This window comes from Denticeps clupeoides, chromosome 4, assembly GCF_900700375.1.
Source record: "Denticeps clupeoides chromosome 4, fDenClu1.1, whole genome shotgun sequence".
Classification (NCBI taxonomy): domain Eukaryota; kingdom Metazoa; phylum Chordata; class Actinopteri; order Clupeiformes; family Denticipitidae; genus Denticeps; species Denticeps clupeoides.
Genome location: NC_041710.1, coordinates 3,621,304 through 3,647,022, shown reverse-complemented (window position 1 = coordinate 3,647,022; position 25,719 = coordinate 3,621,304). Strand labels below are relative to the sequence as shown.

The window sequence follows — 25,719 nt, the reverse complement described above, 5'->3', positions numbered from 1 at the left end:
ATTTCAATGTGTTCAAAAGAATATATGAATGGACTGATGGATGGATGGATGGATGGATGGATGAATCCCCGCTGGCCTGCAGTATGTACAGTATGTCTCAATGGGCTTTAACAGGCCCCACACTTGACCCTTCAGCACGCAAGGAACAACATGGGGAAAGGGTTGATACAGCGAGGGACCCCCTTCCAGGGTAGAGTGAGCCTGCAAGTGGTGTCAGTGCAGGGTTGGTGATGGTTTGTCCAAGAAGAGGAAAAAGTCCTACAGTTGTAGAGGCGGAGAAGTGTACTATAGAGAATGCTTTACTTTACTTTACTTGGCAGACCCCCTTATCCAAAGGGACTTACAAGAGGACGACACCAGTAGTTCTCGTTCGATTTCTATAGATTTTGAGTTTACAAAACTAAGAGCCCTGATAAGGCCCAACTTGTCAGAAAAAGAACATGCTGGGGAATTGTTAAGTGCTGGACGAAGAAAAAATAATATTTTTTTTTGTGCAGTGTCCGTGCATGTGTATGTGTAAGTATTAGATTCGTCTGAAATACTTTTTGAACAAGTGGGTTTTCAACTGCTTCTTAAAGGTGGTGGTGGTCTCGGCTAGTCGAATGGAGCCGGACAAGTTGTCCCACCAGCCAGGGACAACAAAGGAGAACAGAGTCGATTGGGTAGAGGAGAGTGTAGAGAAAAGCACCGTCCCCACACACTGGTGCCCACTGCTCACCAAGGGTTACGGTTAAATACAGAGGACACATTTCACCGGGTCACAATGACAATCACTTCACTTTCACTAACTAAGGTGAATTTAACACGGTATTCTAGCAGACTTAATCATTGACACAGTGTCTGGTATTTTAACAGACCAAAAAAGGCCCTTAATCACAGACGTGGGCCTGTCTTCGCTAATTTTTCTTCCACACACAGAATAATTATTTTTAATATACCAAATGTGAAACAACAACGTCCAAGGGGTGGTAGTGGCCTAGTGGGTAACACACTCGCCTGTGAACCAGAAGACCCAGGTTCAAACCCCACTTACTACCATTGTGTCCCTGAGCAAGACACTGAACCCTGAGTGTCTCCACGGGGGGACTGTCCCTGTAACTCCTGATTGTAAGTCGCTCTGGTAAATGGTGTAAATGTAAAACCTTGTTCCGAGCCGGCCCCGCCCCTGCCGCTATATTTAAGCGCCCCGGGCGCCATACATGGCGTGGCGCGCCGTGCGCATTCTGCCGAGTCGCCGCGTTATTTCTGTTCCGCGGGTCGCCCGGACTTCGTCCAGCTCGGCTGTCCCTCCTCGCCTCGCCGGTCGACCCTCTTTTGTTCTGGTGAGTAGGACGCGTCCTCTTTTCACCCCCCAAATTACTTCGTCGTTATGAAAAGTTATATTATAGGGCTGAAATGGGCGGGGCCTAACAAGCTGCTTTCGATCCGATTCACTTTTATAACACTAACAAAACAACAATATTATTCTAATTATACATGTTTAATGACGTCATTTATGAGCTTTATGCAAGATGTGCATCAGTCCGCATCACAACGTACTCTTAATTATTATTAACTTTCTGTCTAGTAATTGTTGTAGTATAATTAGGGTCTTGTGCTCTCAGGTTAAGCATCATTATTGTGCAAAAAGTGTTAACAACAAGCTCGTACACTCCACGGTGTGTCATCTAGGTCCAACAATATGCGGTTCAACGCGGCGCGTAAATACTCCGGCCTGGCAGTAATGTATAATGAAGCTTTCATTTGGACCTTTGCTGTGGAGACACGTTCCATAAGAACTGAACATTTGGCAAATTGCATCCTGCACGTCCATGTGGATTCTGTTTACATGGACCAAACAGATGGAGGGATGAAAAGCATCCCAAATAATGAATTATCAAAATAGATTATTATAAATGGTTTCGAACGGTCTCCTGCTCACGCCCCTTTTGAAGGCGATTTATTAATATCATTCACTGGAAATCAAGTTCATGCACTCTGGTGGTTGTGCTTGAAGTGGAAAAAGGGAACCCGCGGGACGCTGGTGGCTTTAGAGAGCGAGCAGGATGTCAGGATCGGTGCGAGTCCAGCAGCAGCAGCAGCAGCACCACCGGCACCATGAGAGTAGCGTTCAGCAGAGCGTCCGGGTGGAGAGGACTGTGAGCCGGCAGACTCGCCGCGGGTAAGGAGGTGCAGCATGCGGAGCCCTCGAGGGCCCGGTGTCGCCGCTTTCGCACCCTTCCCTATCTAGCCCCCTTACTCCTGCTTCGGACTAAAACCTTCAGTAACCACGGTCCCAGAGTCCCCAGCCAGTCCCACAACCGTGGGTAAGGAGGGGGCCCGGTCCCCTGAGCTGCAGCATGCGGAGCCCTCGAGGCCCCGGTATCGCCCCTTTCCCACCCTTCCCTATCTAGCCCCCTTACTTCTGCTTCAGACTAAAACCTTCAGTAACCACGGTCCCAGAAACACGTGTAGCAATTAGAAGGCTCTAATGTCACTGAACGCAGCCAAATAAGCCACTAATAATTCCCGGCTTTATGAGCTTTGTGCAAAACCACAAGAACAACAAGCGTTAAAATATCATGCTGTCTCATCTGCTTATTAACTTGATAAAATCAGTAGCCTGCGCCGTTGCCATTGATCAACTTCATTCGATATTTATACCATAATTCCATGTCCAAATGTGAGTGTGCTATCTTTTTTTTTTTTTTTGCTCCAACGGTACATCATTATCGGACAGCCTTTTATCTCCTGGGGTTTGTATTTTTAATATTTTCGATTTTTGGTGTGGTTTCTCATGCCCAGCCCTCGTGCCCACTTCTCACTCCTCAGTGTCTGCAGGGTAAAGGAAACTGCTTTTTACTAGTGACCCCCCCCCCCAGCTCTCTTATGAAGCAGATTAATTAGGCAATTAGACATGTCATTATTCTGGGTCTTATATTGCTATGGCGATATAAGACCATCCGTTCTGCGCCGAATGTGTGACCGGTGCCAGAGATATTCCTGGTTCTCCAGACTATTCCTGGCCGACCGAGGTGAACTGGCACTGTAACTGTAACTGGCCGCTGATTTACTGCCCCCGGTTATTCGGTCAGCATGGACTGGAGTAGAACCGGAGGGTTTTGGGTCGTGGCTTGAGACCCATGAAAGAAAGTGGACGGGATCAGGGGCTCATCCGTGTAAAGCGGCATGTTTTCTGTTTGAATCTATGCATCTATTTCCATAGGATGTAAATTCGACCCTTTAAAGCTAGTAATAGAATCAAATGTGTGTCTGTTGCACAGAATTATTGTTGTTGTTTTTTTGGAGGAGGATTGCAATCTTCTTCTCTTCTTTTGCAACTTTTCTTTTTGAGATATTGATTCCAAATCAGGCCAACGCATGACTTGAATAAAACGATAATCCTGCCAGTTACCCGATGAGGACGATTCTATATTCACACCCGCCTCTGTCCATCCCATTTAACTTTCTCCAATTTCCTCTAAAACTTGTCAAGTTTGCAGTTGTCAAATTACCGATTTACCAATTTAATGACTTTTGCCATGACCTTTGACATTCAGTAACCGCTGTGCCCGGAGAACAGGCTGAAGGCGTCTGCACTCTTCATCGCTGACTTTGTCTGACTGTGCCGTCCATAACCTGCCATTTACCCAGAGCTGGTCCTCACAGGGTGAGCACTGTGACGGCCTCTGGAACGAAAGAGGAGGAGCACAGGCTCAGGTCGCTACCCAAGAAAGCCAAGCGGTCCTACTTGGCTGTGGACAAAGACACCGAAGTCATCGGATACGTGGTGCCAGTGTTCCGAAGCAGGTGAACAAGAATGCATTATGAGAAAGTACTAGAATATGAGAACTTAAGCTTTTGTCTTCTCCAGTCATCAGGTTGCCAGAGAGCTCATGGAGTCCCAGGAGGAGGTGAAGGAGGAAGGCGTTGGCTATGTGGTCATGAGAAACCTGTTCTCCAGAGAGGAGGACTTTCAGATGAAGGTGGAGAAGAAGACAAGGAAGAAGCTGATGAGGGAGTCGGCAGACCGTCTGACTCTGGGCAAGAAGGTTGGTCTCTGTGGAGCAATGAATTGACCTTAGCTGTCAGCAGAGCAGTGCGACGTCTAAAGTAAGCTCCTTTCCGGCCTCAGATGCACGAGAAAGAGGAGTTTCAGAAGAAAATGAACCCGGACAGTCTGACCCACCCCGCAGAGTTCATGGTGAAGCCCAAGGGCCAGACGGTGTGGGAGGGGAAGAACGTGACGCTGCACTGCACCGTGGCCGGCTGGCCCAAACCACGCGTGGCCTGGTGAGCCTTCCGCCCAAGCCATGCAGATCGCAGCACTCGTTGCAGTCAGCAGCGCTAAGCAACCAGGTTTAGAGCCGAGGCATCATAAATCTTTCCATATAGCAGAGTGATCTGGCACCTACGTCCATTTTGAATTGTTGTAATATGGCCTATAAATGCTGACATTGAAGCCCGAGTACATGAGTACTCTAACCAAATAAAGTCACACTCCGTTTAGACAACCCTCCAAGCCAGGGTTGCCACGTTTCATGCAGAAAAGTAGAGGACACCTACCGTGGTGGCGCCTTGCCACAACAGCCAAGCAATATGGTAAATGATATCTAAAACCGCTGTTTCAAGAAACTATTACAATTCATACTTAATACGCAACAGACATAAAAATATAATGAACGCTAACTGAGAATGAACGTGATGTAATTGTCTACATGGACCTAATTTTATGGGACGCATGGCAGCCCTACACAAGAACGCTTTTTTCTAACATGGGAACATTTCTGTCTAATGTTTCAGGGAACCCATTCTGAAATGGGTTCCAGAGCGAATTTCTGTTTTCCGCGTGTCCGTGTGGACGGGGCCTTAGACAAATGGCAGATAAAAATGACCAGGACTAGTAAAAGATGGTAGTGCATGGTGTTATAATTAAGTTACTGAGACTTGAATAAAAAGTTTTTTTTTTGTTACACGCAGCATAGGTAACATTAGTGTTAACAATCTTTTTCAATGCCATTCTTGTACAGCTTGTTCCTGGCTGAATGGAAAAGTTCGCCAGCTTTCTCGGTGTCTGTCGAGCCTCTACATTTTTTATAAAAAAACTTTTACAGGAAATTGATTTGCCTGGATTTAAGTCTGTTGCTCGCCCTTTTCTGTTCCTCAACTGCCTGTGTCCCATCGTCCTCACCTTTAGGTACAAGAACAACGTTCCCATTGATGCCAAGGGTCACCCTGACAAGTACACAGTGGAGAGCAATTACAACATGCACTCTCTGGAGATAAAAAGGTGCGCAGGGTGAAAGGTCACACGGGTGACAGTTTGTGGAGCCTGGTGACATTTCATGTTTGTCCCACTTGTGTGTTTTCCTCCACCGCAGCTGTGACTTTATGGACACAGCTGAGTATCGAGCGTCTGCGCTGAACGTGAAAGGGGAGAGTTCATCGTTCGCCTCGGTCGTCGTGAAAAGTACGTTCGTGCATCCTCATGACTCCTCGGCGCTTGCGCTTTATTATTCTTCTCATTTTCACACATTTTTACCACGTTTCCTCCCCCAACTGCCCCTTTCTTACCTCCACGTGCCTAAGTGGCTGCCAAGCATGGGAAATGCCAGAGACTTCTTTTTTTTTAAGTCTATTTTGAGCTTCCTGCAGCTCTGTGGTGTTAAAGTTCACCCTCGTTGGTGTGACAGAAATGAACAGCCTGTTGAGCGCAAGGATTTCTTTTTCTCCAACGTCTTCAGTTGGTGAGATAAATGGAAAGAGCGGGTTTTTAATAAATAGCGATTTTTTTTCACGTAACTGTGCCGGGCAAGTTCATTTTATAAAGCACATTCAAAGTGATTTAAAAAAAATGGAAATAATGAAAACACAGAACAACGATCGTAAAAAAGCATCATTCTAACAGAGTATTAAAGGGTTCATAAATATTTTTTACAATTCCATGCAAATAAGATGAAACTTAAAACTAAGGACTGAATTTTAATGGAATGGAACGCGTGGATTTTTCAGGGATGAATAATTGATGCGGCGAAAATAATGACTCTTGCAGAAATTTAGAAACATGAGGTTTTAATAAACAGAAAATAATATTGACATAAACACAGACAAGTAATGTGGCAGACAGGGTTCAAAAAACCAAACCGCAATGCACTTACATTTAAAGGGCCCTTGTGGGTGGCACCTGTGGGTGAGTAGGGCCCAGGGCACCGCGGCGTCACACTGGGAGGACTAAGCTAAATAAGCTAATAACTAACTAATATGAAAATAACCAACCACCCAGCATTTGCATTTACATCATTTACCAGACACCCTTCTCCAGAGCAACTTGGGGTTATGTGTCTTGCTCAGGGACACGATGGTAGTAAATGGGCTTTGATCCTGGGTCTTCTGATTCATAGACAAGTGTGTTAACCACTAGGCTACTAACGCCCTTCTTGTTCATAGCCATTTCAAGTGGCTGTTTTTTCTTTTGTTTTTCCAAGGGTTCCAAGAGGATGAAGTTGTTTCTGCCAAACCACGTGAGTTTTATCATTTTCAAAAAAACCAACAAAAAACATTTGTAGCATACCGTTTCAGTCAGTAAGGAAAGACACTAATTTAAAGGGTTTTTCATCTTGTTCATGAAGGGAATATCTAAAAGTGTAAAACCCACAATTTATAAAGATTAAAAATAATTGAAATATTCATATTGATCGGTATGCGTCCCAACTCTGTTCTCCCACAAGCAAAAGTCCACAGATGGAGAACAATATGGTATTGCTGCTCAGAATACAACAGGAGAACAGAGTCCCTTCCTCTACACGCATCATGTCACTGTTTCATGAACATAAGGAAATTCAGTGTCATGTTACACAATGGCTTTATCTACACAGTGATATATATACACACACATTAATTCTGCATGAAAAATCTTGTGAGGTTGGTGAATTCTTAAGTGAATTAAATACTGATTGTATTTTCGTTGTGAACAGATGGCTTCTGTGATGAATATGGAGTCACCTTCATAGCCACAATCATTGACAAGTTCGGGGTGTCCTTTGGTCATGAGGGGGAGACCATGAGTCTGGGCTGCACCGTGATCATCTACCCCAACGTAAAGCGCTATCAGCCCGATGTGCTGTGGTACAGAGACAGTACGTACACGCGAGAAGACATCTGCGCTCGCGTTTGAACATTTGGACATGGCTGCTCGCTGTAGCTTCTGTCTGTTGTCAGATGTCCTCCTGAAGCCCTCGAAGTGGGTGAACATGCACTGGAGTGGGGAGAAGGCCATGTTGACACTGGTGCACCTCAACAAAGAGGACGAGGGCCTGTACACGCTCCGCGTCAACACCAAGTCTGGCTTTGAGACCCACTCTGCATACGTCTTCGTCAGAGGTGAGACTTGCGTGGACACTATGCCCCTCTCGCGTGTCTCTTTACCTTAACTAATGATCTTTATAATAATAATAATAATAATAATAATTATTATACTTTTTTTTTTCAGGGCGCCTTTCTAAAACACAGGGTCAACTTGCAGAAATAAATTAAACAAATAAAGGTCCTCTATTATGAAATTTTCACTTTGGGAATTTATTTAACATTAATATGAGGTAGCTCAGATGGGCGGATCTGGAATTTGTCCCCTTATGATGTCATAAGGGGAAAGGTTACCTCCAGTTTCTCATTATCGCCACTGACAGTCATGGCTTCCAAACGTGTGAAGCATTGCAGTTGCTTGGTGATTGGATGTAAAAATCAACACAAATGTATTGTTTTAGTTTCATCACGTGAGACTCTGCAGAACCAGTGGGTTCATTTGATTTTTTTTCTGGAAAAATGCAGACACAACTTGTCTGCGGCAAACATTGTGGTTGGTGAATGGTGGTGATGATGAATGGCGCCTCAACTTCTATAGGCCGCTTTCCTCCTCGTCCCGCCTCTCTCCTCTCTCTCTCATTAGCATTTAAAGCTACAGACACTGAAACGGCGCGTCCTGGGAAATCTCATCGTGGGACTGGATCAAAGTGGCTGTAATTCTGCACCAACAGACTTCAGATACAGATATCGTTCAGAGAACGATATAAAACGAAAAAAAACATTTTCATATCAGGGGATCTTTAAAAATAGCAGAACAATAAGCTTTAAAATCTGAGTTAAAGCAAAAAGGTCAGTTTAAACAGATGAGGTTTGAGCCGTGTCTTAAATAAAGGAAGAGAATCCAAATTCCTAATGTCCAGAGGGAGTAAGTTACAGAGACGAGGAGCTTTGTCACCCACGGTGATAAGACAGGCACGAGGAACAATAACTCGAGTGGCAGAGGATGACCTGAGAGAGCGGGAACGAGTGGCAGTGTGGAGCAGGAGGGCAAGGTTATTACTTAAACATGAGAATTACAATTTTAACTTTTATCCTTGCTTCTATGGGCAACTGGGGTAATGTGTTCTCTTGGGCGAGTACGAGTTCGGACCCAAACAGCAGAATTCTCTAGAAGTTGGAGTTTGCGGAGAGACAAAAAGAAGAGAACTGCAATTCTTTCTGTGTTCCCACACAGAAAGTAAAAGTGAAAAAGGTGCTTTGCTCAGTGGCACCTCAGTGGCGTCTTTGCGGTTTGGGATTTTATATACTCTGTGGCCCAGGCCTGCTGCCGTTCGGTGCTCCGTGTCTGAATGTGGAACCACCCCTCTGATATTAAGTTCCTCTCAAGGAATCCAGCTTCTATATCTGGACAGCCTGTCACCAGAGGTGACCCAGGACACCTCATCTGTTGAACTGCTCTCCACGCTGGAAGCCTCCATAAGTGTCACTGTCATGTGGAAGTTGTCAGGGCGTTTGCATCCGTTCATGTTAACATCAGTATGTTAACGTCACATTTTTGTGAGCGAGTGTCGCAGCACTGTTACCCACTCCGACGTGTGTGTGTTTGCCAGATGCTGATGTGGAGGAGGAGGGGGTCCCTGTGGCCCCTCTGGACGTACGTTGCCATGATGCTAATAAGGACTACGTCGTGGTGACCTGGAAGCAGCCGGCAGTGGAGGGCAGCAGCTCCATTCTGGGCTACTTCATCGACAGGTCCTTACAGTCCGTCTACATCAACACTGCATGAGAAAAGAACGAATACCACACCAGGGCTGCACATTATCACTAGTTAGGGATGCAAAACTGATATAAATGTGTTACTATTATTGTAAAACTCAGCCGTAATCTACTTTTTTTCACTTAAAATTGTCTGTGGCTCATTCTGTTAAAAATAACGAGAGTTGAGTGCATAATTACAATCATTTTATTATTGCAATTTTATAGTATGTGCAGCATGTTAGAAGTCGTTTAATTAGGTCTGATTAGTATTTGTTCACATTGTACAACATTACAATAACTGCAACCTTTCACATTCTCATTAATAATATTATTAATATTAATATTAATCTGTGAATTTTCCAGACCTGCAAGATTTACATATTAATATACATTGTGTAATGCATCTAATAGTTTGGAGTGTGTCATTTTAAGAACCTCTAAACTAAATGGAAACTAAATGGCGTTGACATTTGTGCACAGGTGTGAGGTTGGCACCAAAAACTGGGTCCAGTGCAACGACACCCCGGTGACATTTGCCCGATTCCCCGTCACCGGCCTGGTGGAGGGGCGCTCCTACTACTTCAGGGTCCGCGCCATCAACAGAGCGGGCGAGAGCCGGCCTTCCCGAGTTTCTGACCCCGTTGCCGCTGTGGACCCTTCTGATCGTGCTCGTCTGAGAGGTGGGCTGAACGGCCAGGATACAAAACACCCGGGATGCGGGCTGTCCTGACTCATTTCCTGACAACTTTCCATTGTCTTTCAATGGAAAGTGTCCAGAGATCAAGGACCTGTGTAGAACTTGGCTACACAATCATGCAAAATAATTTTTGCTCTAGGTTCAGTCCTTAGATAGGCTACCAAAAAAGGTACTATATTTAATGCTCGTCTTCCTGACAGTTCAAGGATCGATATGGATTACTAATTACATTTACATTTACATTTGCAGCACTTATCAGACGTCCTTATCCAGAGCGACTTACAATCAGTAGTTACAGGGACAGTCCCCCCCTGGAGACACTCAGAGTTCAGTGTCTTGCTCAGGGACACAATGGTAGTAAGTGGGATTTGAACCTGGGTCTTCTGGATCTTAGGCGAGTGTGTTACCCACTAGGCTACGACCACCCTTTTACACCCCATTACTGAGTATAAATAGAAAGATTTGAGTGCCATTTTGGTTGCCAATAAAGGAATCCGGTCTCACGCTATTTTCACTAAAACAGTGAAATTTGGGTGTGACAACATTCATTATTTCTATGACAAATTTAACTAGCTTGAAAGTAACTAGTAATTGAGTAGTATTGAGAAGAGTACTTTGTACTTTTACTGGAATTACTTTAGCTGTACTGTAACTGTAACTGTACACATTTTCAGGAAGTATTAAAGCACCAATCAAAATTCCTGATTTTGTGTCACCGGAACGGTTTCCTTGTCCTTGTTGTTTGTCCTTTGTCATTGTTATAATAACTCACTTTTCTCTTGATTTTTTATTCTTTATTTTTTTGCTTAAGCTCGTCCCTCTGCTCCCTGGACTGGTATGATCAAATTTTCGGAGGAGGATCCCACGGGTAGGAGCCTGACAGGATCCGTATGTAGCTGTGTTTACACTGCAGTGGCGTGGGCAGCAAGGGGAACTTGTGCTTTGCTTCCTCAGTGGGAGTGGTGCCCGGTCAACCCAGTGATCTGGCTGTTACCGAGGCAACCAAGAGCTACGTGGTCCTGAGTTGGAAGCCTCCGGAACAGAGAGGCCATGAGGGAATCATGTACTTTGTGGAGAAGGTGAGTTAAAACTGGAATTTGTGTAAAAGTGGTGCAAAGGTATGGCCTTTATTTCCATAAACTGTCTATGAGTGAGAGAGGTTAAGTGAGTTAAACATAAAAAAAAATATTTTATATGATGCTCATGGTGCAGGAGAAGATAGCAGATAAAAAAAGGAAAAGCTCAACTCTCAGACTATGAAGCATGGGGGTGGGTGGATTGTGCCTTGGGCTTGTTTTGAGGCCAGTGGCACAAGGAACATTTGATTGGTAGAAGAAAGAATAGACTGTAGTACATGACAGCAAATTCTGGAAGCGGATATCACTCTGTCTGTAAAAAGGGACGAGAGATTACGGTCCAGAACACCCCTCAGAATAATCTGCAAAATCCGCAACAATGGAATGCCATTTGGTGCATGTCGGTTTGGCCATGGACCTCACGTTCCGCTGATCTCAGAAGAGCAGCGCATGCAAGGGGCCAAAGAAGCTGGCAGAACTTTGGCAGATTCGGCATGGATGAATCTGTGAAAATTCCCGGAGTGTAGGTGCCAAATGGTCATCTATATGACCAGTCCTAAACCTAAAACCGGTTTACTCCACAAATCTTCCGGGATTAGATCCAAAATTGTAGAAAAGAAAAATAGCATAAAATAAAAGACTGTTGCGCTATAACCCTCTACATCATGTGATGTTGTACCAATTTGTTAAGCAGCCCTAACCATAACCATAAATTATTCATTTTTTCCCATAATGACTACAACACTGAGTAATGACGCAAGAATGCAAAAAATTATGATCAGAGGAGACAGGAGGGGCAGCAGTGGCCTAGCGGTTAAGGAAGCGGCCCCATAATCAGAAGGTTGCCGTTTTGAATCCTGATCCGCCAAGGTGCCACTGAGCAAAGCACCGTCCCCACACGCTGCTCCCCGGGCGCCTGTCATGGCCGCCCACTGCTCACCAAGGGTGATGGATTAAATGCAGAAGACACATTTTGCTGTGTGCACCGTGTGCTGTGCTGCTGTGTATCACAAGGGACAATCACTTCACTTTAATTTAGGAACAAACCCATTCAGTCAGGGGGGCTTCCACGAACGCTGCCGGGAACCCTGATCTCGGTGTTTGTAATGGTTAGATTTTTATTTTTTTTTTACAGTGCATTGTGGGCACAGACACGTGGCAGAGGGTCAATACGGGCATGCCCTCGAAATCACCCCGCTTTGCCCTGTTCGACCTGGCCGAGGGCAATTCCTACTCCTTCCGAGTGCGCTGCTGCAACTCTGCTGGTGTCGGGGAGCCCTCTGAACCCACCAGGCCCACCACGGTTGGAGACAAATTGGGTGAGATGGGTCGCCATGGCTTGGAAAACACTGATTTAAAAAAAAAAAAAAAAAAAAAGAATAATGTTGTAATCTGCCACGTTTCACAGACCTGCCCTCAACTCCAGGCCCCGTCGTGGCCACCAGGAACACGGCCACGTCGGTGGTGGTATCATGGGGGGCTTCCAAGGAAGTGAAGCGCCTCGTGGGTTATTACATCGAGGTCGGCGTGGAAGGCAGCAACGTGTGGGTGCCCTGCAACAACAAGCCTGTGAAATGCACCAGGTACCAATCGTCACCGTAGGCGACACCGAACTGGCCTGCAATGACACCGATCCTGACTACAGAACACCGCGGTGTTCAAGAACCAAAGCAACAACAGACAGGACCATCTTGCGTTGAAAGGTCTTGAACTCCGTCTTCCGCCGCAGGTTTGTGTGCCACGGGCTGACCACGGGGGAGAAGTGTGTGTTCAGGGTGAAGGCCGTGAACGCAGCCGGCTACAGCGACAGTTCGGCGGCGTCTGAGGCGGTCCTCGTGCAGGCCGGCATTGGTGAGTAAATCCCTCAGCACAGGGTTCACGCGTGTAACGACGGAATGGTGCACGATCCAACTTTTTCAACAAACACTCAGACAAGTGTAGATTTTTTCCAGGATAAGATCATGGATACGAAGACATTGACAGTAACAAATAGGAATGCCTTTAATGAAATTGAAAGAAAGACATACTGTACACCCGGAACCGCCCCTCTGGCCATCGCTTTGATAGGAAGTGGAGACAGTTCGAATAAGTGAAAAGAGACTTTGATCTGACATCTTGTTAGGCGGCGTTTGCAAGGTCGGCAAACTGCATGGTGTGTTCTGCTCGACTCTGCATGGCTGGGGTGGCGGCCGGGGCAGGTGCGCTAACAGAGCCGAGCTCACACCGTACAGCGAAAGAAGAATCAGCGGAGCTGGTGTTTGTTTACAGCCTTTTTCTCATTACGGTAGCTGTCTAATTTATGTTTATGAGTAAATAGTTTTTTTTTTTTTGTTTACTTGACCGTAATGCTACTAACAGCTGGTTTGGTTGGTTTATTCACATTAAGGCAATGCTGAATTATTAGGTGTGACAGATTACTTTTAGTGTAAATAGAGGCCAGACACATTCAGTACCGCCAAGGACTACAAACCAGGAAGAGAGCATTATATGTGTAGTTTGAGGATATACAGTACAGGCCAAAAGTTTGGACGCACCTTCTCATTCAGTGTGTTTTCTTTATTTTCATGACCATTTACGTTGGTAGATTTTCACTGAAGGCATCAAAATGTGGAGTTATGGAGTTTGTGTCCAAACTTTTGGCCTGTACTGTATGTGTTGTGTCGATTCTTGACCGTGATTGTGTCTGCTGTGCAGGGAGCACAGGAGCGGAAACCAACCGCTGTTTCGCAGTTCTCGGGAAGATTGGATCTGATTGGCTGACGTTTGCTCTGTGCTTGGAAAGTTCAACATTTTCTAACTTTTTGTATTGAGCGCATGACGCCACCCCATTCAAAGTGGATGGGAAGTGCCCCCGTCGAGCCCTAAAAACAATCTCATTTTGAGGTGTTTGGGGGAAGAGTTCAGCTCAGTGGCATGTGGCGTGTGAGTATGTGGTTCTTTTTTTTTTTTTTTAATAGCATGGCACTTATGTGGACAAATTTCGCTGTGTGCACCGTGTGCTGTGCTGCTGTGTATCACATGTGACAATCACTTCACTTCTTCTCAGATGTATGCACTGTACCCGCACGTGTCGAATGTAGAACTTCTCAGTGCGGAAAAAAGAAATCTGCGTAGGCTAGCAGTGCCAGTCTAGTGAAGATTCTCAGTCATCCAGGTGAATTTGTCTGAAAGTTGAGTCGGGGCAACTGGACTTTCTTTCTTTAATGTAGAGACGTTTCGTTCTGCATCCACAGAACTTTGTCAATCTCAGATTGTCACTCAGATTGACAAAGATCTGTGGATGCAGAATGAAACGACTCAACTTTCAGACAGTACCAGTCCTGGCTCTATCATTAATGAGCCCGTCTATGAAACTGTGCCGCTCCTTATTAGAATTTTCCGGCGGGGCGCGGTTCAAATGCCATGTCAGGAGCAACGTGTGTGCTAATGAAGTCAAACCTGAGCTCTTGTGCTCAGCGATTCCTGCGCCCCCAACTGGGGTCACTCTGGCCGAGCGCTTCCAGGGCTACATGGTCCTGAGCTGGCAGGCGCCCACCAAAACCGGCGGCGCAGACATCCGGGGCTACTACCTGGACTACAGGACCGTTAAGGACGGCGTGGCGGACGGGTGGCACGAGCTGAACACCCAGGCCGTCACTGGCACTTCTTACAAAGTGAGTCACGGTGCTTCGCCGTCGTCACATCACAGCTGAAGCATGGCTTCGGTTTCCGATTTAGTCCATCGGCCCCCTCTGCTTCTCGCCAGGCTGTGGACCTGAAGGAGAACAAATTCTACCAGTTCCAGGTACGGGCCGCTAACATGGCAGGGCTGAGCGTGGCCTCGCCGCCCAGCGCCCCTCTGGAGTGCAAGGAGTGGACGGTCGCTGTGCCAGGTATCTGCGTCTGGGGAACGACTTCAGGCGCCATCCACGCGAGAACGTTTTCTAAAACGGGAACATTTCCATCCGATCTGGCCTTGCGTCCACGTATAAATGCTGGCTTATCGGCCCAACCTTCAACCTGACCTATAACCCCAAACGCGTCCAACATACAACCATGAAGTCCAGTCCACGGTGCACATTTCTAATTACAAAAGACGTGTTTAACTCACCGCGGGGGGAGAACTTGACCCCAAACAAAAAGAGCGGGGCGTTACAGCGCCACTTAACGGTGTGGAGGGGGTTAAAACAACGTTCGGCACACTCTTTTTTTGGAAACCGAAAACCCGTTTTAGAGAAAAGCGTTGTCATGTAGACGGGGCCTAAAGTGACAATACGGCTAAATAAATTATATATTGATATAAATGATATATTGCCACGTTTCTCCAGACATATACTTTGTGTATTTAGATGGTCCTAATGACAGTGTGTTGCTAGTGATTTAAGATCATTAGCAGATCATTTTGACCCATTATTAATAGATTAATGGATTTATTAGTTCAGCTTAGTTGTAACAATTGTCCAAAGATAGTCTGCCATGGTGAAAGTTAGTAGGCTTGGAAGCGATGCGTTTATCGTTCATTTATTATTAGAAAACTGAACGGACTAATGATTGAATGATTGATAAATAACTGGTCAGCAATTGGTATATGAAAAATCTGGGACGTCCCTAAAATCGTGCAGTGTGTAGATGGTCCCAGTGCCCGCTGCCTTCATTGCGCAGTGTGACGTGGTCTCTGATGCAGACAGACACGCCTTTTCCACAGGACCGGCCCACGGGCTGCATGTGCTGGAGGTCCGCAAGCACTCTCTGGTGCTGCTGTGGGAGACGCCCGCCTTCAACGGCCGTAGCGCCGTCACCGGCTACTACGTGGACATCAAAGAGGCTTCGGCCAGCGACGGATGCTGGAAAGGCGTGAACGAGCGGTCCACCCAGAAACATTACCTCAAGGTTTGGGAGTGTCAATCAAGCCCATTTTTAAAAATGTTTTATTTCTGTAAGTCAAGAAGATGTGTCTGATGTGACATTAGCAAAACACTCTCAATGTGCCACTTCATGTATAGCGCTGTGAAAACCAGGCCCTCCTTCACCCTCGTGGGCTGCTTACGTCACACTAAAAGCATTCGTGACCTGAGGCTTTCAATATAGCACCAGCCTTGAGGAGTGGCTTTAAAGAGACCTTTGAAGTATAAAGAGGTGCACATTTAGAGCCAGATGAAATAAAAATCTATATAGTCTGATGAAAAAACGCGTTTCATGTCGGTTTTAAAACATTAAATGGAAAGCCTCCTCTTTTTTCCATTCTCAGCTTTGCACAGTTTTAAAGAGCCTTGATTTCTGTGTTAGGTTGCAGGTCTGAAGGAGGGCGTGTCCTACGTCCTTCGGGTCAGCGCCAAGAACATCGCTGGTGTCGGGATTCCTTGTGAGCCCCTAGGGCCCATTGTGGCAGAGACTCGGCCAGGTGAGCAGAACAGACCCACCCAATCTGGGGGGAGCCCTCCGGAATTCGGAGTCGTGAATTGAATTGATTTGTAATTTCCTCAGGCACCAATGAAATCGTTGTTGATGTGGACGACGACGGCGTGATCTCCATGATCTTTGAGTGCTCCGAGATGCGCGAGGGCTCCCAGTTCGTCTGGTCCAGAGACTACGAGGCTCTGACGGACACCTCTCGCCTCAACATCCAGACAGCCGGGGGCCGGTGAGCAGAGCTCAACTCCTAACCAGTGGCATTATTTCCCTTTTTTGTGATTTTCGTGGCAAATTTCTACATTTGCTGCAATAAAAAAAACATTTCCCTTGAAATCAGATCCCGAGCCATATTCACTGACCTGTCGGCGGAGGATCTGGGCTCCTACTCCTGCATGGTGACCAACACCGATGGCTTCTCCTCCAGCTACACTCTCACTGAAGAGGGTAAGTAGCAGCCATGAGCCATGAACATCTTTTGGAACATCTAATGATGCTCATTCTAATACTGTTAATTGTAGTAACAATCCTCATTATGTGGTGGTTTTTACAGAAAAGTATGTGTCTGTATTGAATCAAATCAGTGTACTTAGACAGACCTCACAGGGTCCGGTTTGTATAATTGTCCCGCAGCACAGAACCCAAAGACATTTTACCTTCAGAGTCAGCACCAATGTAGAATTAGAACAGTGAAGTCGGACGCTCACTTTCAAAAGACTCTTCTCTGTCCTGGCCCCTAGGTGGTGGAACGAACTTCTCGAGGTCAGAACAGCACAATGGCAGATTAAGACCTTTCTCTGTAGAGAATACTTGAATACTTGTAGAGACTAACTTGTAAACTTTCTCATAGCCTGACTTATGACAGAAAAACTACAACCGAGTGAATAAAATGACATGTGGAGTTATGTACTTAACAAAAAAAGGTGAAATAAGTGAAAACATGTTTTATATTCTAGTTTCTTTGCTCTGATTACTGCTTTGAACACACTTGTTGGCCCCTTTGCCTTCACTCTGCGGTCCAGCTCACCCCAAACCATCTGGATTGGGTTCAGGTCCGGTGACTGTGGAGGCCAGGGCTCCACTTTTTGTTAAGTACATAACTCCACATGTTCATTCATAGTTTTGATGCCTTCAGTGAGAATCTACCAACGTAAATGGTCATGAAAATAAAGAAAACACATTGAATAAAAGGTGTGTCCAAACTTTTGGCCTGTACTGTGTATATTCGGGGTCCTACTGAACCAGAACCGATTTCTTCACTGATGGCAACATGAAAGCACGTTGGATAAGGGCGTCTACCAAATGCTGCGGCTGTAATGTAAATGTCACATTTCGCTCTGTATGGACAGGAGGCATCAGCCGTGGCACCGCCACTGCCCTGCCATGTGAGCCCACCGTGGCACCAGCAGAGAACAGCTCCTGATTCATTCCCCCCGCCCCACCCTTTTGTTGTGTAATGTGGCCATGAATCAAGATGAGGCACGAATCAGCGAGCCGGTTGAAGCCCGCACCATTTGTCCCTGCCATGCCATATTGTGTTGTGCAGGTTAAAATAGCGCTGTGACGGAGAGAAATCGAATTCTTTCTTTCTTTCTTTTTTTGTCCCTCGTGTTATTAATCTTTACTACTCTAACCCCCCCCCCCTGCCTTCCAGATCTGAAACGCCTTCTCGACCTCAGTTTCGAGCACAAGTTTCCTGGTGAGCATATGGAATTTTTTTTTTTTCCTGCTCTTATGTTGCTGTCTGAGGTGCTGATTCCACTTCCTGCCTGGCAGTTATTCCGTTTAAGAGCGAGATGGCCATCGAGCTGCAGGAGAAGGGCCGCGTTCGCTTCTGGGCCCAGGTGGCGAAGTTCACCTCCGGCTGTCAAGTGGAGTACGTGTTCAACGAGAACGTCGTCACCCAGGGAGAGGTGGGGCTCCGAGCCTGGTCGAACTCGGCACAATCATGTGATATTGCACACGCGCGCAAATGCCTGACGTCTCTTTCCTCGCGCCTCTTCGTCAGAAATACACCATGCACTTTGACAAGAGCACTGGCATCATCGAGATGTTCATGGACTTGCTGGAAGTGACAGATGAGGGAACCTTCACCTTTAACCTTGTGGATGGAAAAGCCACGGGCCGCACCAGCCTGGTGCTGATTGGCGAAGGTACGAGTCCGGGTTCCTCTGGGAGTGGGTGAAGAACCCTGGGCCACAGCTAGGCCAACGCTCCAGCGGTCAGCGAGACCCGCGGCCCGAGGTTCCGTTTGAAATGTAAACGAACTGGGCGTCAGTTGTTTCGGAGTGTGATGCTGCGGAACCACCAGGGGGCAGTGCAGGACCGTGCATGCCGCAGCACCCTCACACGCCGCTCCAGGCTCGACTACGACATTAGTTCCACAATAATACCAATCGTTTCACAAATGCATGTCACGTGCACAAGGCAATATACTCTGGACAAGAAGCAGGGTGCATACAAGAAAAAATAAATTTAATACACATAAACTATGCGTGCAGGACACAAATATCAAACCACAACACTTTCAGATAGATAGCTGGATATCAGCAGTGAAGTGAGGTGATTGTCACATGTGATACACAGCAGCACAGCACACGGTGCACGCAGTGAAATTTGTCCTTTGCATTTAACCCACTGCATCACCCTGAGTGAGCAGTGTGCAGCCATGACAGGCGCCCGGGGAGCAGTGTGTGGGGACGGTGCTTTGCTCAGTGGCACCTCAGTGGCACCTTGGCGGATGGGGATTCGAACCGGCAACCTTCTGATTACGGGGCCGCTTTCTTAACCGCTAGGCCACCACTGCCACCACAGCAGAATCAGCTGTTCAGTAATCTAAGAATTTATGACTCCTTTTGTTCCTTCAGAGTTTGCCGCACTTCAGAAGAAATCTGAATTTGAGAGAGCGGAGTGGGTCAGGAGACAAGGTGAGGCTCCCTTTGGCGCCCTTTTTCTCCGCAGCGTCTCGAGGTAAAACCCGCCGTCCTTTCTCCTCTCGCAGGCCCTCACTTTGTGGAGTATCTTGGCTTCGAGGTGACCGCCGAGTGCAACGTGCACTTGAAATGCAAGGTAAGGAGGACGCTTCCCAGTTTTATTGGGCATGTGCTGCGCAAGACGTGCTTTACTTCACTCACGGTGAAATTCTCCGCTGTGGTCGCGCCACAGATAGGAAACATTAAGCCTGAGACGGAGATCACCTGGTTTAAGGACGCCATCGAGATCGAGGAGGAGGACGAGGCCGCGAAGCACATCACCGCCGTCAACGGCGTGCTGACCTTCGACATCGGCAAGGTCGGCCTTTGTTGGGGGGTCTGGCTGGGAATTTTTGGCCGAGGGGCCTCGCAGCTGACGTGTGTGACGGGCGCCGCTTAAAGCTTCTACGCTACCGGCTTCAGCCCCCCTGTGGCACACGGACTCATAAATGCTGATATCAACATTCCTATTGAATCCGGACACTGAATGTGCACATAAATCCCAAGATTATTTTGTAACATACTATGTTCATCATCATCAACATTTATGTCCATATATCGTAAATATATGGTGTCTCCGTGTGTGCTTACGAAGTGCTGTTGCCCGCCAGTGTCACTCAGGTGGCTCTAGCATATTTCAACATGGCCTGTGGTCCAAACGATGTCATATTTCACGACTTGAGTGACAGCCCTTGACTTCGAAGTGGGGACGAAGAAGGCCACCCGAGTCGGACTGGCATCGGGCGCATTAATTGGAGCGCGGCTGCATGGGAGAGGCGAACCCCTCCCACGCCAGTCCGGCAGGAAGTGCTGGCGTTTAACGGGCATATCTGTCTAATTTGCAGTGTGTTTTTAAGAAAGACAAAGAGGAAAAAACGAAAAAGAAACCCGGCGCTGACGGAGACCCCAGAAGACCCAAAGTCTGGAGCTTTTCTTTAATAAGTCGTTGTGTGTTTCTGTCTGTCTCTCTCTCTCTCTCTCTCTCTCTCTGTTGTTACTATAAGCCTGCAGCTTCCCTTTTCACTCCCCTCCCTCCCCGTTCTATCGTTTCGTTTTTTTTTTTATAATGTCTGTGCAAAGCCATTCTGATACGTCTTTTTTTATTGTGCCGCCCCTCACCTGCCCGCTCTCACCACTGCTCCCAATCTCTGGTCCAGATCTCGAAGGCGGACACGGGCGTTTACGAGGTCAAGCTGAAGGACGAACGAGGGAAGGACAAGAGCCTGTTCGACCTGACGGGCAAAGGTGACGCCGTCTCAGGCCGCCGCTTGAATACGCCAGGCAGCTCCAAATAATATAACCTCAATATTTATTTGTGTTCCAGGTTATGAGGACATTATGAACGAGGTGTTCAGGGTCATCGGTGAGGTCACTGCCGTAAATTTCACATTTCTCTGCTGGTTGACACTAACCTGCACCCTGCACCATCACAGCATGAGTTCCAGCAGCACTTTCTCTCTCTCTCTCTCTCTCTCTCTCTGTCCCCCTTCTCGCAGCCAACTCGGCCACCGAGCTCAGCGTACAGAGCACGGAGCACGGAATCATCCTTCACACCTCCGTTGTGTATTACACCGAGGAGCTGCGCGTCGGCTGGCTCCTCAAGTACGCCCCAGGACCTCAATTTACAATCTCCTCCTCTCTTTCTCACCTTCAGCGTGGCCTTCCGTGGCTCCATTTCACCCTGTTCTTTACACAGCGTGCACTACCGCACCGGTCCACGCAATTCCGTACAGCAGAACCGGAGAAATAAATCTATGAATCGACGTACGATGAGGTTGCGCAGTGAACAAGAGAAGAAAAACAGAAGATAAATATAGGCGATGGCCGCATTTCACGCTCTGCTTTTCCTTTACTCATGTCCACGCCCCACATTCTGTATTAACAGTCTACTCGATGGTGACTTTATGTTCCTTTAAAATAGCATGTGGGCCTGCAGATAATCAGCTTTAATTTCAGCATTCTCAGCGGCAAACTACTGAGTGTGACTAGGTATTATCTGAGAGCGAAAAAATATATATATTGGTCTAAATACTTGAAAATTAAAGGTCCCCTGAAATGAAAATTTCACTTTGTGAGATAATTTAGCATTAATACGAGTTCCCCTAGCAAGTCTATGTCCTGCAGTGGCTAAAATGGCAATAGATGTAAATAGTGCAGACTTCCTGTTTGTGCCAAACATAGTGAATGGTGTTGATGACGTCAAGTCCCCATCAGATTCTATATTCTGCTCTCCGAAATGGAGCGTCCTAGGAAATCTCATTGTGAGACTGGCTGTAAGTGGCTGTAATTCTGCACCAAGGATGAATTTCGGAAAACAGACCTCAGATACTGTATTAGGGGACCAATAAGACCGATATAAAGCAAAAAAAAATAATTATGTCAGGGGACCTTTAAAATCCGTTGTTAGCCTATGAACCGAAACCCCACTTATTACCATTGTGTCCCTGAGCAGGACACTTCAGTGTCTCCAGGGGGGGAATGTCCCTGTAACTACTGATTGTAAGTCGCTCCGGATAAGGGCGTCTGGAAAATGCTGTAAATGTAAATGCAGACCTGCATCCCCGTCTTGCAGGGATGCCAAGATCTCCCACTCGGACAGAGTGCAGTGCGGTGTGAGTGGGGAGCAACTGTGGCTCAAGATCAACGAGCCCACAGAGAAGGACAAGGGCAAGTACGGCATCAACATCTTCGATGGCAAGGATGGCGTCAAGAGGGTCTTTGACCTCACCGGACAAGGTAGGGGGTCTGATGTTTGTCCGCGTCCTCTCCATTTTCACTTTGATTTTGTGTCACAATCACAGCTGGGTGTCAAATTGTGTTGCAGCCTGGGAAGAGGCGTACGAAGAGTTCAAGAGGCTCAAGTAAGTTGTGACAATAAACTCATTTAAGCCTCATAAAGACATTGTGCATTTACAGTGGAAAGTAGATCTCAGGGGCAGTGGTGGTTAAAGAAGCGACCCCGTAATCAGAAGGTTGCCGGTTTGAATCCCGATCCGCCAAGGTGCCACTGAGGTCCCCTTGATCAAAGCACCGTCCCCACACACTGCTCCCCGGGTGCCCACTGCTCACTCAGGGTGATGGTTAAAAGCAGAGGACAAATTTCACTGTTTGCACCGTGTGCTGTGCTGCTGTGTATCACAAGTGACAATCACTTCACTTCACTAGATTAGTGTCTTTCTGCAGTAGCTTTTTAATAACTTTTATTAAACCCGCCCAATTCTGCATTTTAACTTGATCTTTCATTTTGACACACTTGCCGTTCGTGCTTTAGAAGAAATTGGGGCTTTCAGATAAGCTTGCACAAAGACCCTCAGAATAGACGGCACGTCTCGGTGTGTCGCGGCACAAAAAGACACCGGCAATCTGTGATATTTCCTGGAGTTGAAAGTGTGGAGGTAGCCTGTATGAACTCTGATGCTATTTGGAGACGCACACTGATGCGATGCTTGTCTCTCTCCTCCCTTCCACAGAGCGGCTGCCATCGCCGAGCGAAGTAAGTGTGTGTTGCCGCCGCGGCATGCCTCCTGAGAGCGTACCTCGAGGACAAGAGTGACTTAATGGGCGTTGCCATAGCATCAGCTCCCCGAGGGACGAATAGGGAGTGCTGATTGCGTTTATTTTAATGACTGATTATTTATTATTTCATGGAGTGGTGGTTATTAATCCAGTAGCAGCACTGATCCTGGCATGCGTCGGAAGACGTCGCTTCAGGGAAGCCCTTCTGAACATTTTTATTCCCTGCCCCACACAGACCGTGCTCGAGTGGTTGGAGGTCTGCCTGATGTGGTGACCATCCAGGAGGGCAAGGTAATATCAAGATCTCAGCCTGCCAAACTGTCTGTCTATCCCACCAGTCACAGTTCTAACCTACCCAGCCTTCCTATTCCAACGGGCCTAGGATTCGGGTCACTCCAAAGGAGTTTGCAGTGTTTTTTTTCCCCTCCAGGCGATAGCTAAATGCAGCGTCTTTCGCTGATGTCTTGCTGGGACTCGCTGGGAAAATGCATGCTTGATGATGAACTTTGTTAGATCAAGATTATGATTATGATCATTAGATCATGCATTAGATCATGCATCATTATGATCATTAGATCATAATCCCAAGATTATGATCATTAGATCATGCATTTAAAACCCAATGCTGGAATTTGTGTTCTGCCAATAACCTCCTGAGACCCCAGCTTTTGTTTGGAGTGTATTTTTCAATTTCATTTGGAATTAGTACAGCATCACATACAAAAAAATACAATAATTAAAACAAAAAACATTAACAATAATGTCATTATTGTTAGATAAGGACATCAAGACTTGGGTCAATTTCTTGCACCATTTAAAACTTTTATGAAAAAACCCATAGGTTTTGACCACAAAATTGGATGAGCATTAGTACCTTGTTTCTGGAGGCACCATAGAAGAAGCTGATATTGCCACCATCTTGTTTTCTTTGTTTTGTGTATAGTGCTTCCTTGACCACTAGAGGGACAAGCAAATGTCCTTGAATGAGGACAACGGGTTTAAATTCAACAGAATAAGATATGTTGGCACAGGGAGGACCAAATGTAATGAGGTTGCAGGACGAAAAGACTTGATGATCTGTCTGCAGATTTGCTTTACTCCCGAGATTGATTAAGACAGGGATCATGCTTGTGAAGTCTGCCGATGGTGCCGTGTGCAGATATTTCAGATAAGTATCATATGTACTCTGGTGCATTTTTGTAGGTTGAAACAACCAATTACCCGGTAATTGGAGTCCAAGATGGCGCTCGTTGACTTTACTTTTAACAACCCTTTACCGGCAAATCCTTTTTAAAAGCATTTCACTGCATATCATACCATGTATGACTGTGTATGTGACTATTAAAATTTGAATTGTGTTGCTTACTGTGATTTTATTGTATTTTATTACAGTCTCTCAACCTCACCGGCAACGTATGGGGCGACCCAGCACCCGAGGTGTCCTGGCTGAAGAACGACAGGGAGCTGAAATCTGACGAGCACTACACCCTGAAGTTCGAGCACGGAAAGTACGCCAGCATCACCATCGCTGCCGTCACCACGGTCGATTCTGGGAAATATGCCCTGCAGGTGAAGAACAAATATGGCACCGAGGCCATGCCGTTCACTGTTAGCGTTTACTTCCCAGAAGATGAAGAGGTCAAGGGAGACAAGAAAGAATGAGTCGGTGGTCAGATATGGAAAAAGGCGGGGCTAGAACATGGCCATGCCAATCGTTCGAAGCATTGTTCCCCAAGGCGTGTCTTTAGAAGAACACCACCAGAAATGGGAACTTAAATAACTGGATGAACACACACACACTGTCTTATAAACTGTGCGTGGAGCCCAGGCTGCAGCGCGCACGGTTATGTTGTCTCAAAATCCGGAATTTATTCACGTCCTCGGAAGACACGCTCAGAGGAACAATGCTTTGAGCGCTGTCCCACGAAGTGCAGATGCTTTATATCAGCCCCATTAGCATTTGAATTTGTTTAATGTCTGCTTTTGTTCTGTCGGTCATGTTTTTTTTTTCGTTTTGTTCAAAGCCCTTGTGGAAAAGCACATTTCTAATAAGCATTTAAAAGAGAAAAGCCGGGGGAAAGAAACACAATCAGACAGACAGGTTATGTCTTGTTGCATTAAACTGAGAGATGCTTTTTGACAGAGAACAAGGGAATATGAGTGTTTGCCCCTTTCTCGTCCTCACATGTTGCTGTGTTAAAAGTGAACAGTGAACGCCTGGGCGCTGGCTTTTTGGATGCAGGTGTTCTGTGGGTATTGCATCCGTGTCTGTGCGTTCTAGTAAATACGGCGAGTGAGCAATTGCTTTCCCACAAGTTTATCATACTGTTATCAAACTCCCACACAGCCTTTGGCAACAGGGCCTTACAAGATGACACGTTGTCTTGGTTACCTGTAAAAGTGGGTGTATGCCACTTGTGTTGTGTTATCCTGTTGTATGCATGCAATTAGAATTAGAATGCACTATTGCATAGTGCACTTCTTGCGACTGAATGTCTACTGCATGTCACATAGTACACAATAGTATGTAAACACATAAATGTACCCTAAACGATGACTTACTTGAGTCCTAATAAACAGATCTCATGCTTCTTAGCCTCCCTGGTTGGCCTCAGTGTCAGATTATTATTCATTTTCATTAAGCATAACCATTTACATTGGTAGAGTCTCACTGAAGGCATCAAAACTATGAATTAACACATGTTGAGTTATGTGTCCATTCATAGTTATGTGGAGTTATGTGTTCATTCACTTAACCAAAAGTGGAGACCTGGCCTCCACAGTCACCGGACCTGAACCCAATCCAGATGGTTTGGGGTGAGCTGGACCAACAAGTGCTAAACACCTCTGGGAACTCCTTCAAGACTGTTGGAGAACCATTTCAGGTGACGACCTCTTGAAGCTCATCGAGAGAATGCCAAGAGTGTGCAAAGCAGTAATCAGAGCAAAGGAACTAGAATATAAAACATGTTTTCAGTTATTTCACCTTTTTTGTACATAAGTACATAACTCCACATGTGTTCATTCATAG

General features: G+C 46.4%; 1 protein-coding gene across 1 annotated transcript; it reads left to right on the top strand.

Annotated features, from left to right (window-relative positions):
* Nucleotides 1–1,226: 1,226 nt before the first annotated feature.
* On the top strand, nucleotides 1,227–25,292 carry myom1a (myomesin 1a (skelemin)). Its single transcript, XM_028976631.1, has 37 exons — nucleotides 1,227–1,322; nucleotides 1,997–2,161; nucleotides 3,649–3,789; nucleotides 3,854–4,031; nucleotides 4,115–4,272; nucleotides 5,177–5,269; nucleotides 5,361–5,449; nucleotides 6,465–6,500; nucleotides 6,954–7,115; nucleotides 7,198–7,359; nucleotides 8,892–9,033; nucleotides 9,520–9,719; nucleotides 10,548–10,604; nucleotides 10,691–10,815; nucleotides 11,948–12,131; nucleotides 12,221–12,395; nucleotides 12,542–12,663; nucleotides 14,269–14,465; nucleotides 14,558–14,684; nucleotides 15,497–15,681; nucleotides 16,078–16,192; nucleotides 16,276–16,432; nucleotides 16,541–16,647; nucleotides 17,855–17,899; nucleotides 17,977–18,113; nucleotides 18,209–18,353; nucleotides 19,068–19,127; nucleotides 19,202–19,269; nucleotides 19,366–19,491; nucleotides 20,330–20,417; nucleotides 20,497–20,535; nucleotides 20,669–20,774; nucleotides 21,745–21,908; nucleotides 21,997–22,033; nucleotides 22,643–22,665; nucleotides 22,924–22,979; nucleotides 24,081–25,292. Exons 2-37 carry the CDS (start codon nucleotides 2,046–2,048, stop codon nucleotides 24,348–24,350), a joined length of 4,392 nt encoding a protein of 1,463 aa, XP_028832464.1. The 5' UTR covers nucleotides 1,227–1,322; nucleotides 1,997–2,045; the 3' UTR covers nucleotides 24,351–25,292.
* Nucleotides 25,293–25,719: the final 427 nt, after the last annotated feature.

Coding starts and splice junctions, on each gene's coding strand:
- myom1a (XM_028976631.1), top strand. CDS start 2,046: ATGTCAGGATCGGTGCGAGTCCAGCAGCAGCAGCAGCAGCACCACCGG. Junction 20,536..20,668: donor CGAGGTGTTCAGGGTCATCG/GTGAGGTCACTG, acceptor CCCTTCTCGCAG/CCAACTCGGCCACCGAGCTC. Junction 22,034..22,642: donor GAAGAGTTCAAGAGGCTCAA/GTAAGTTGTGAC, acceptor TCCCTTCCACAG/AGCGGCTGCCATCGCCGAGC.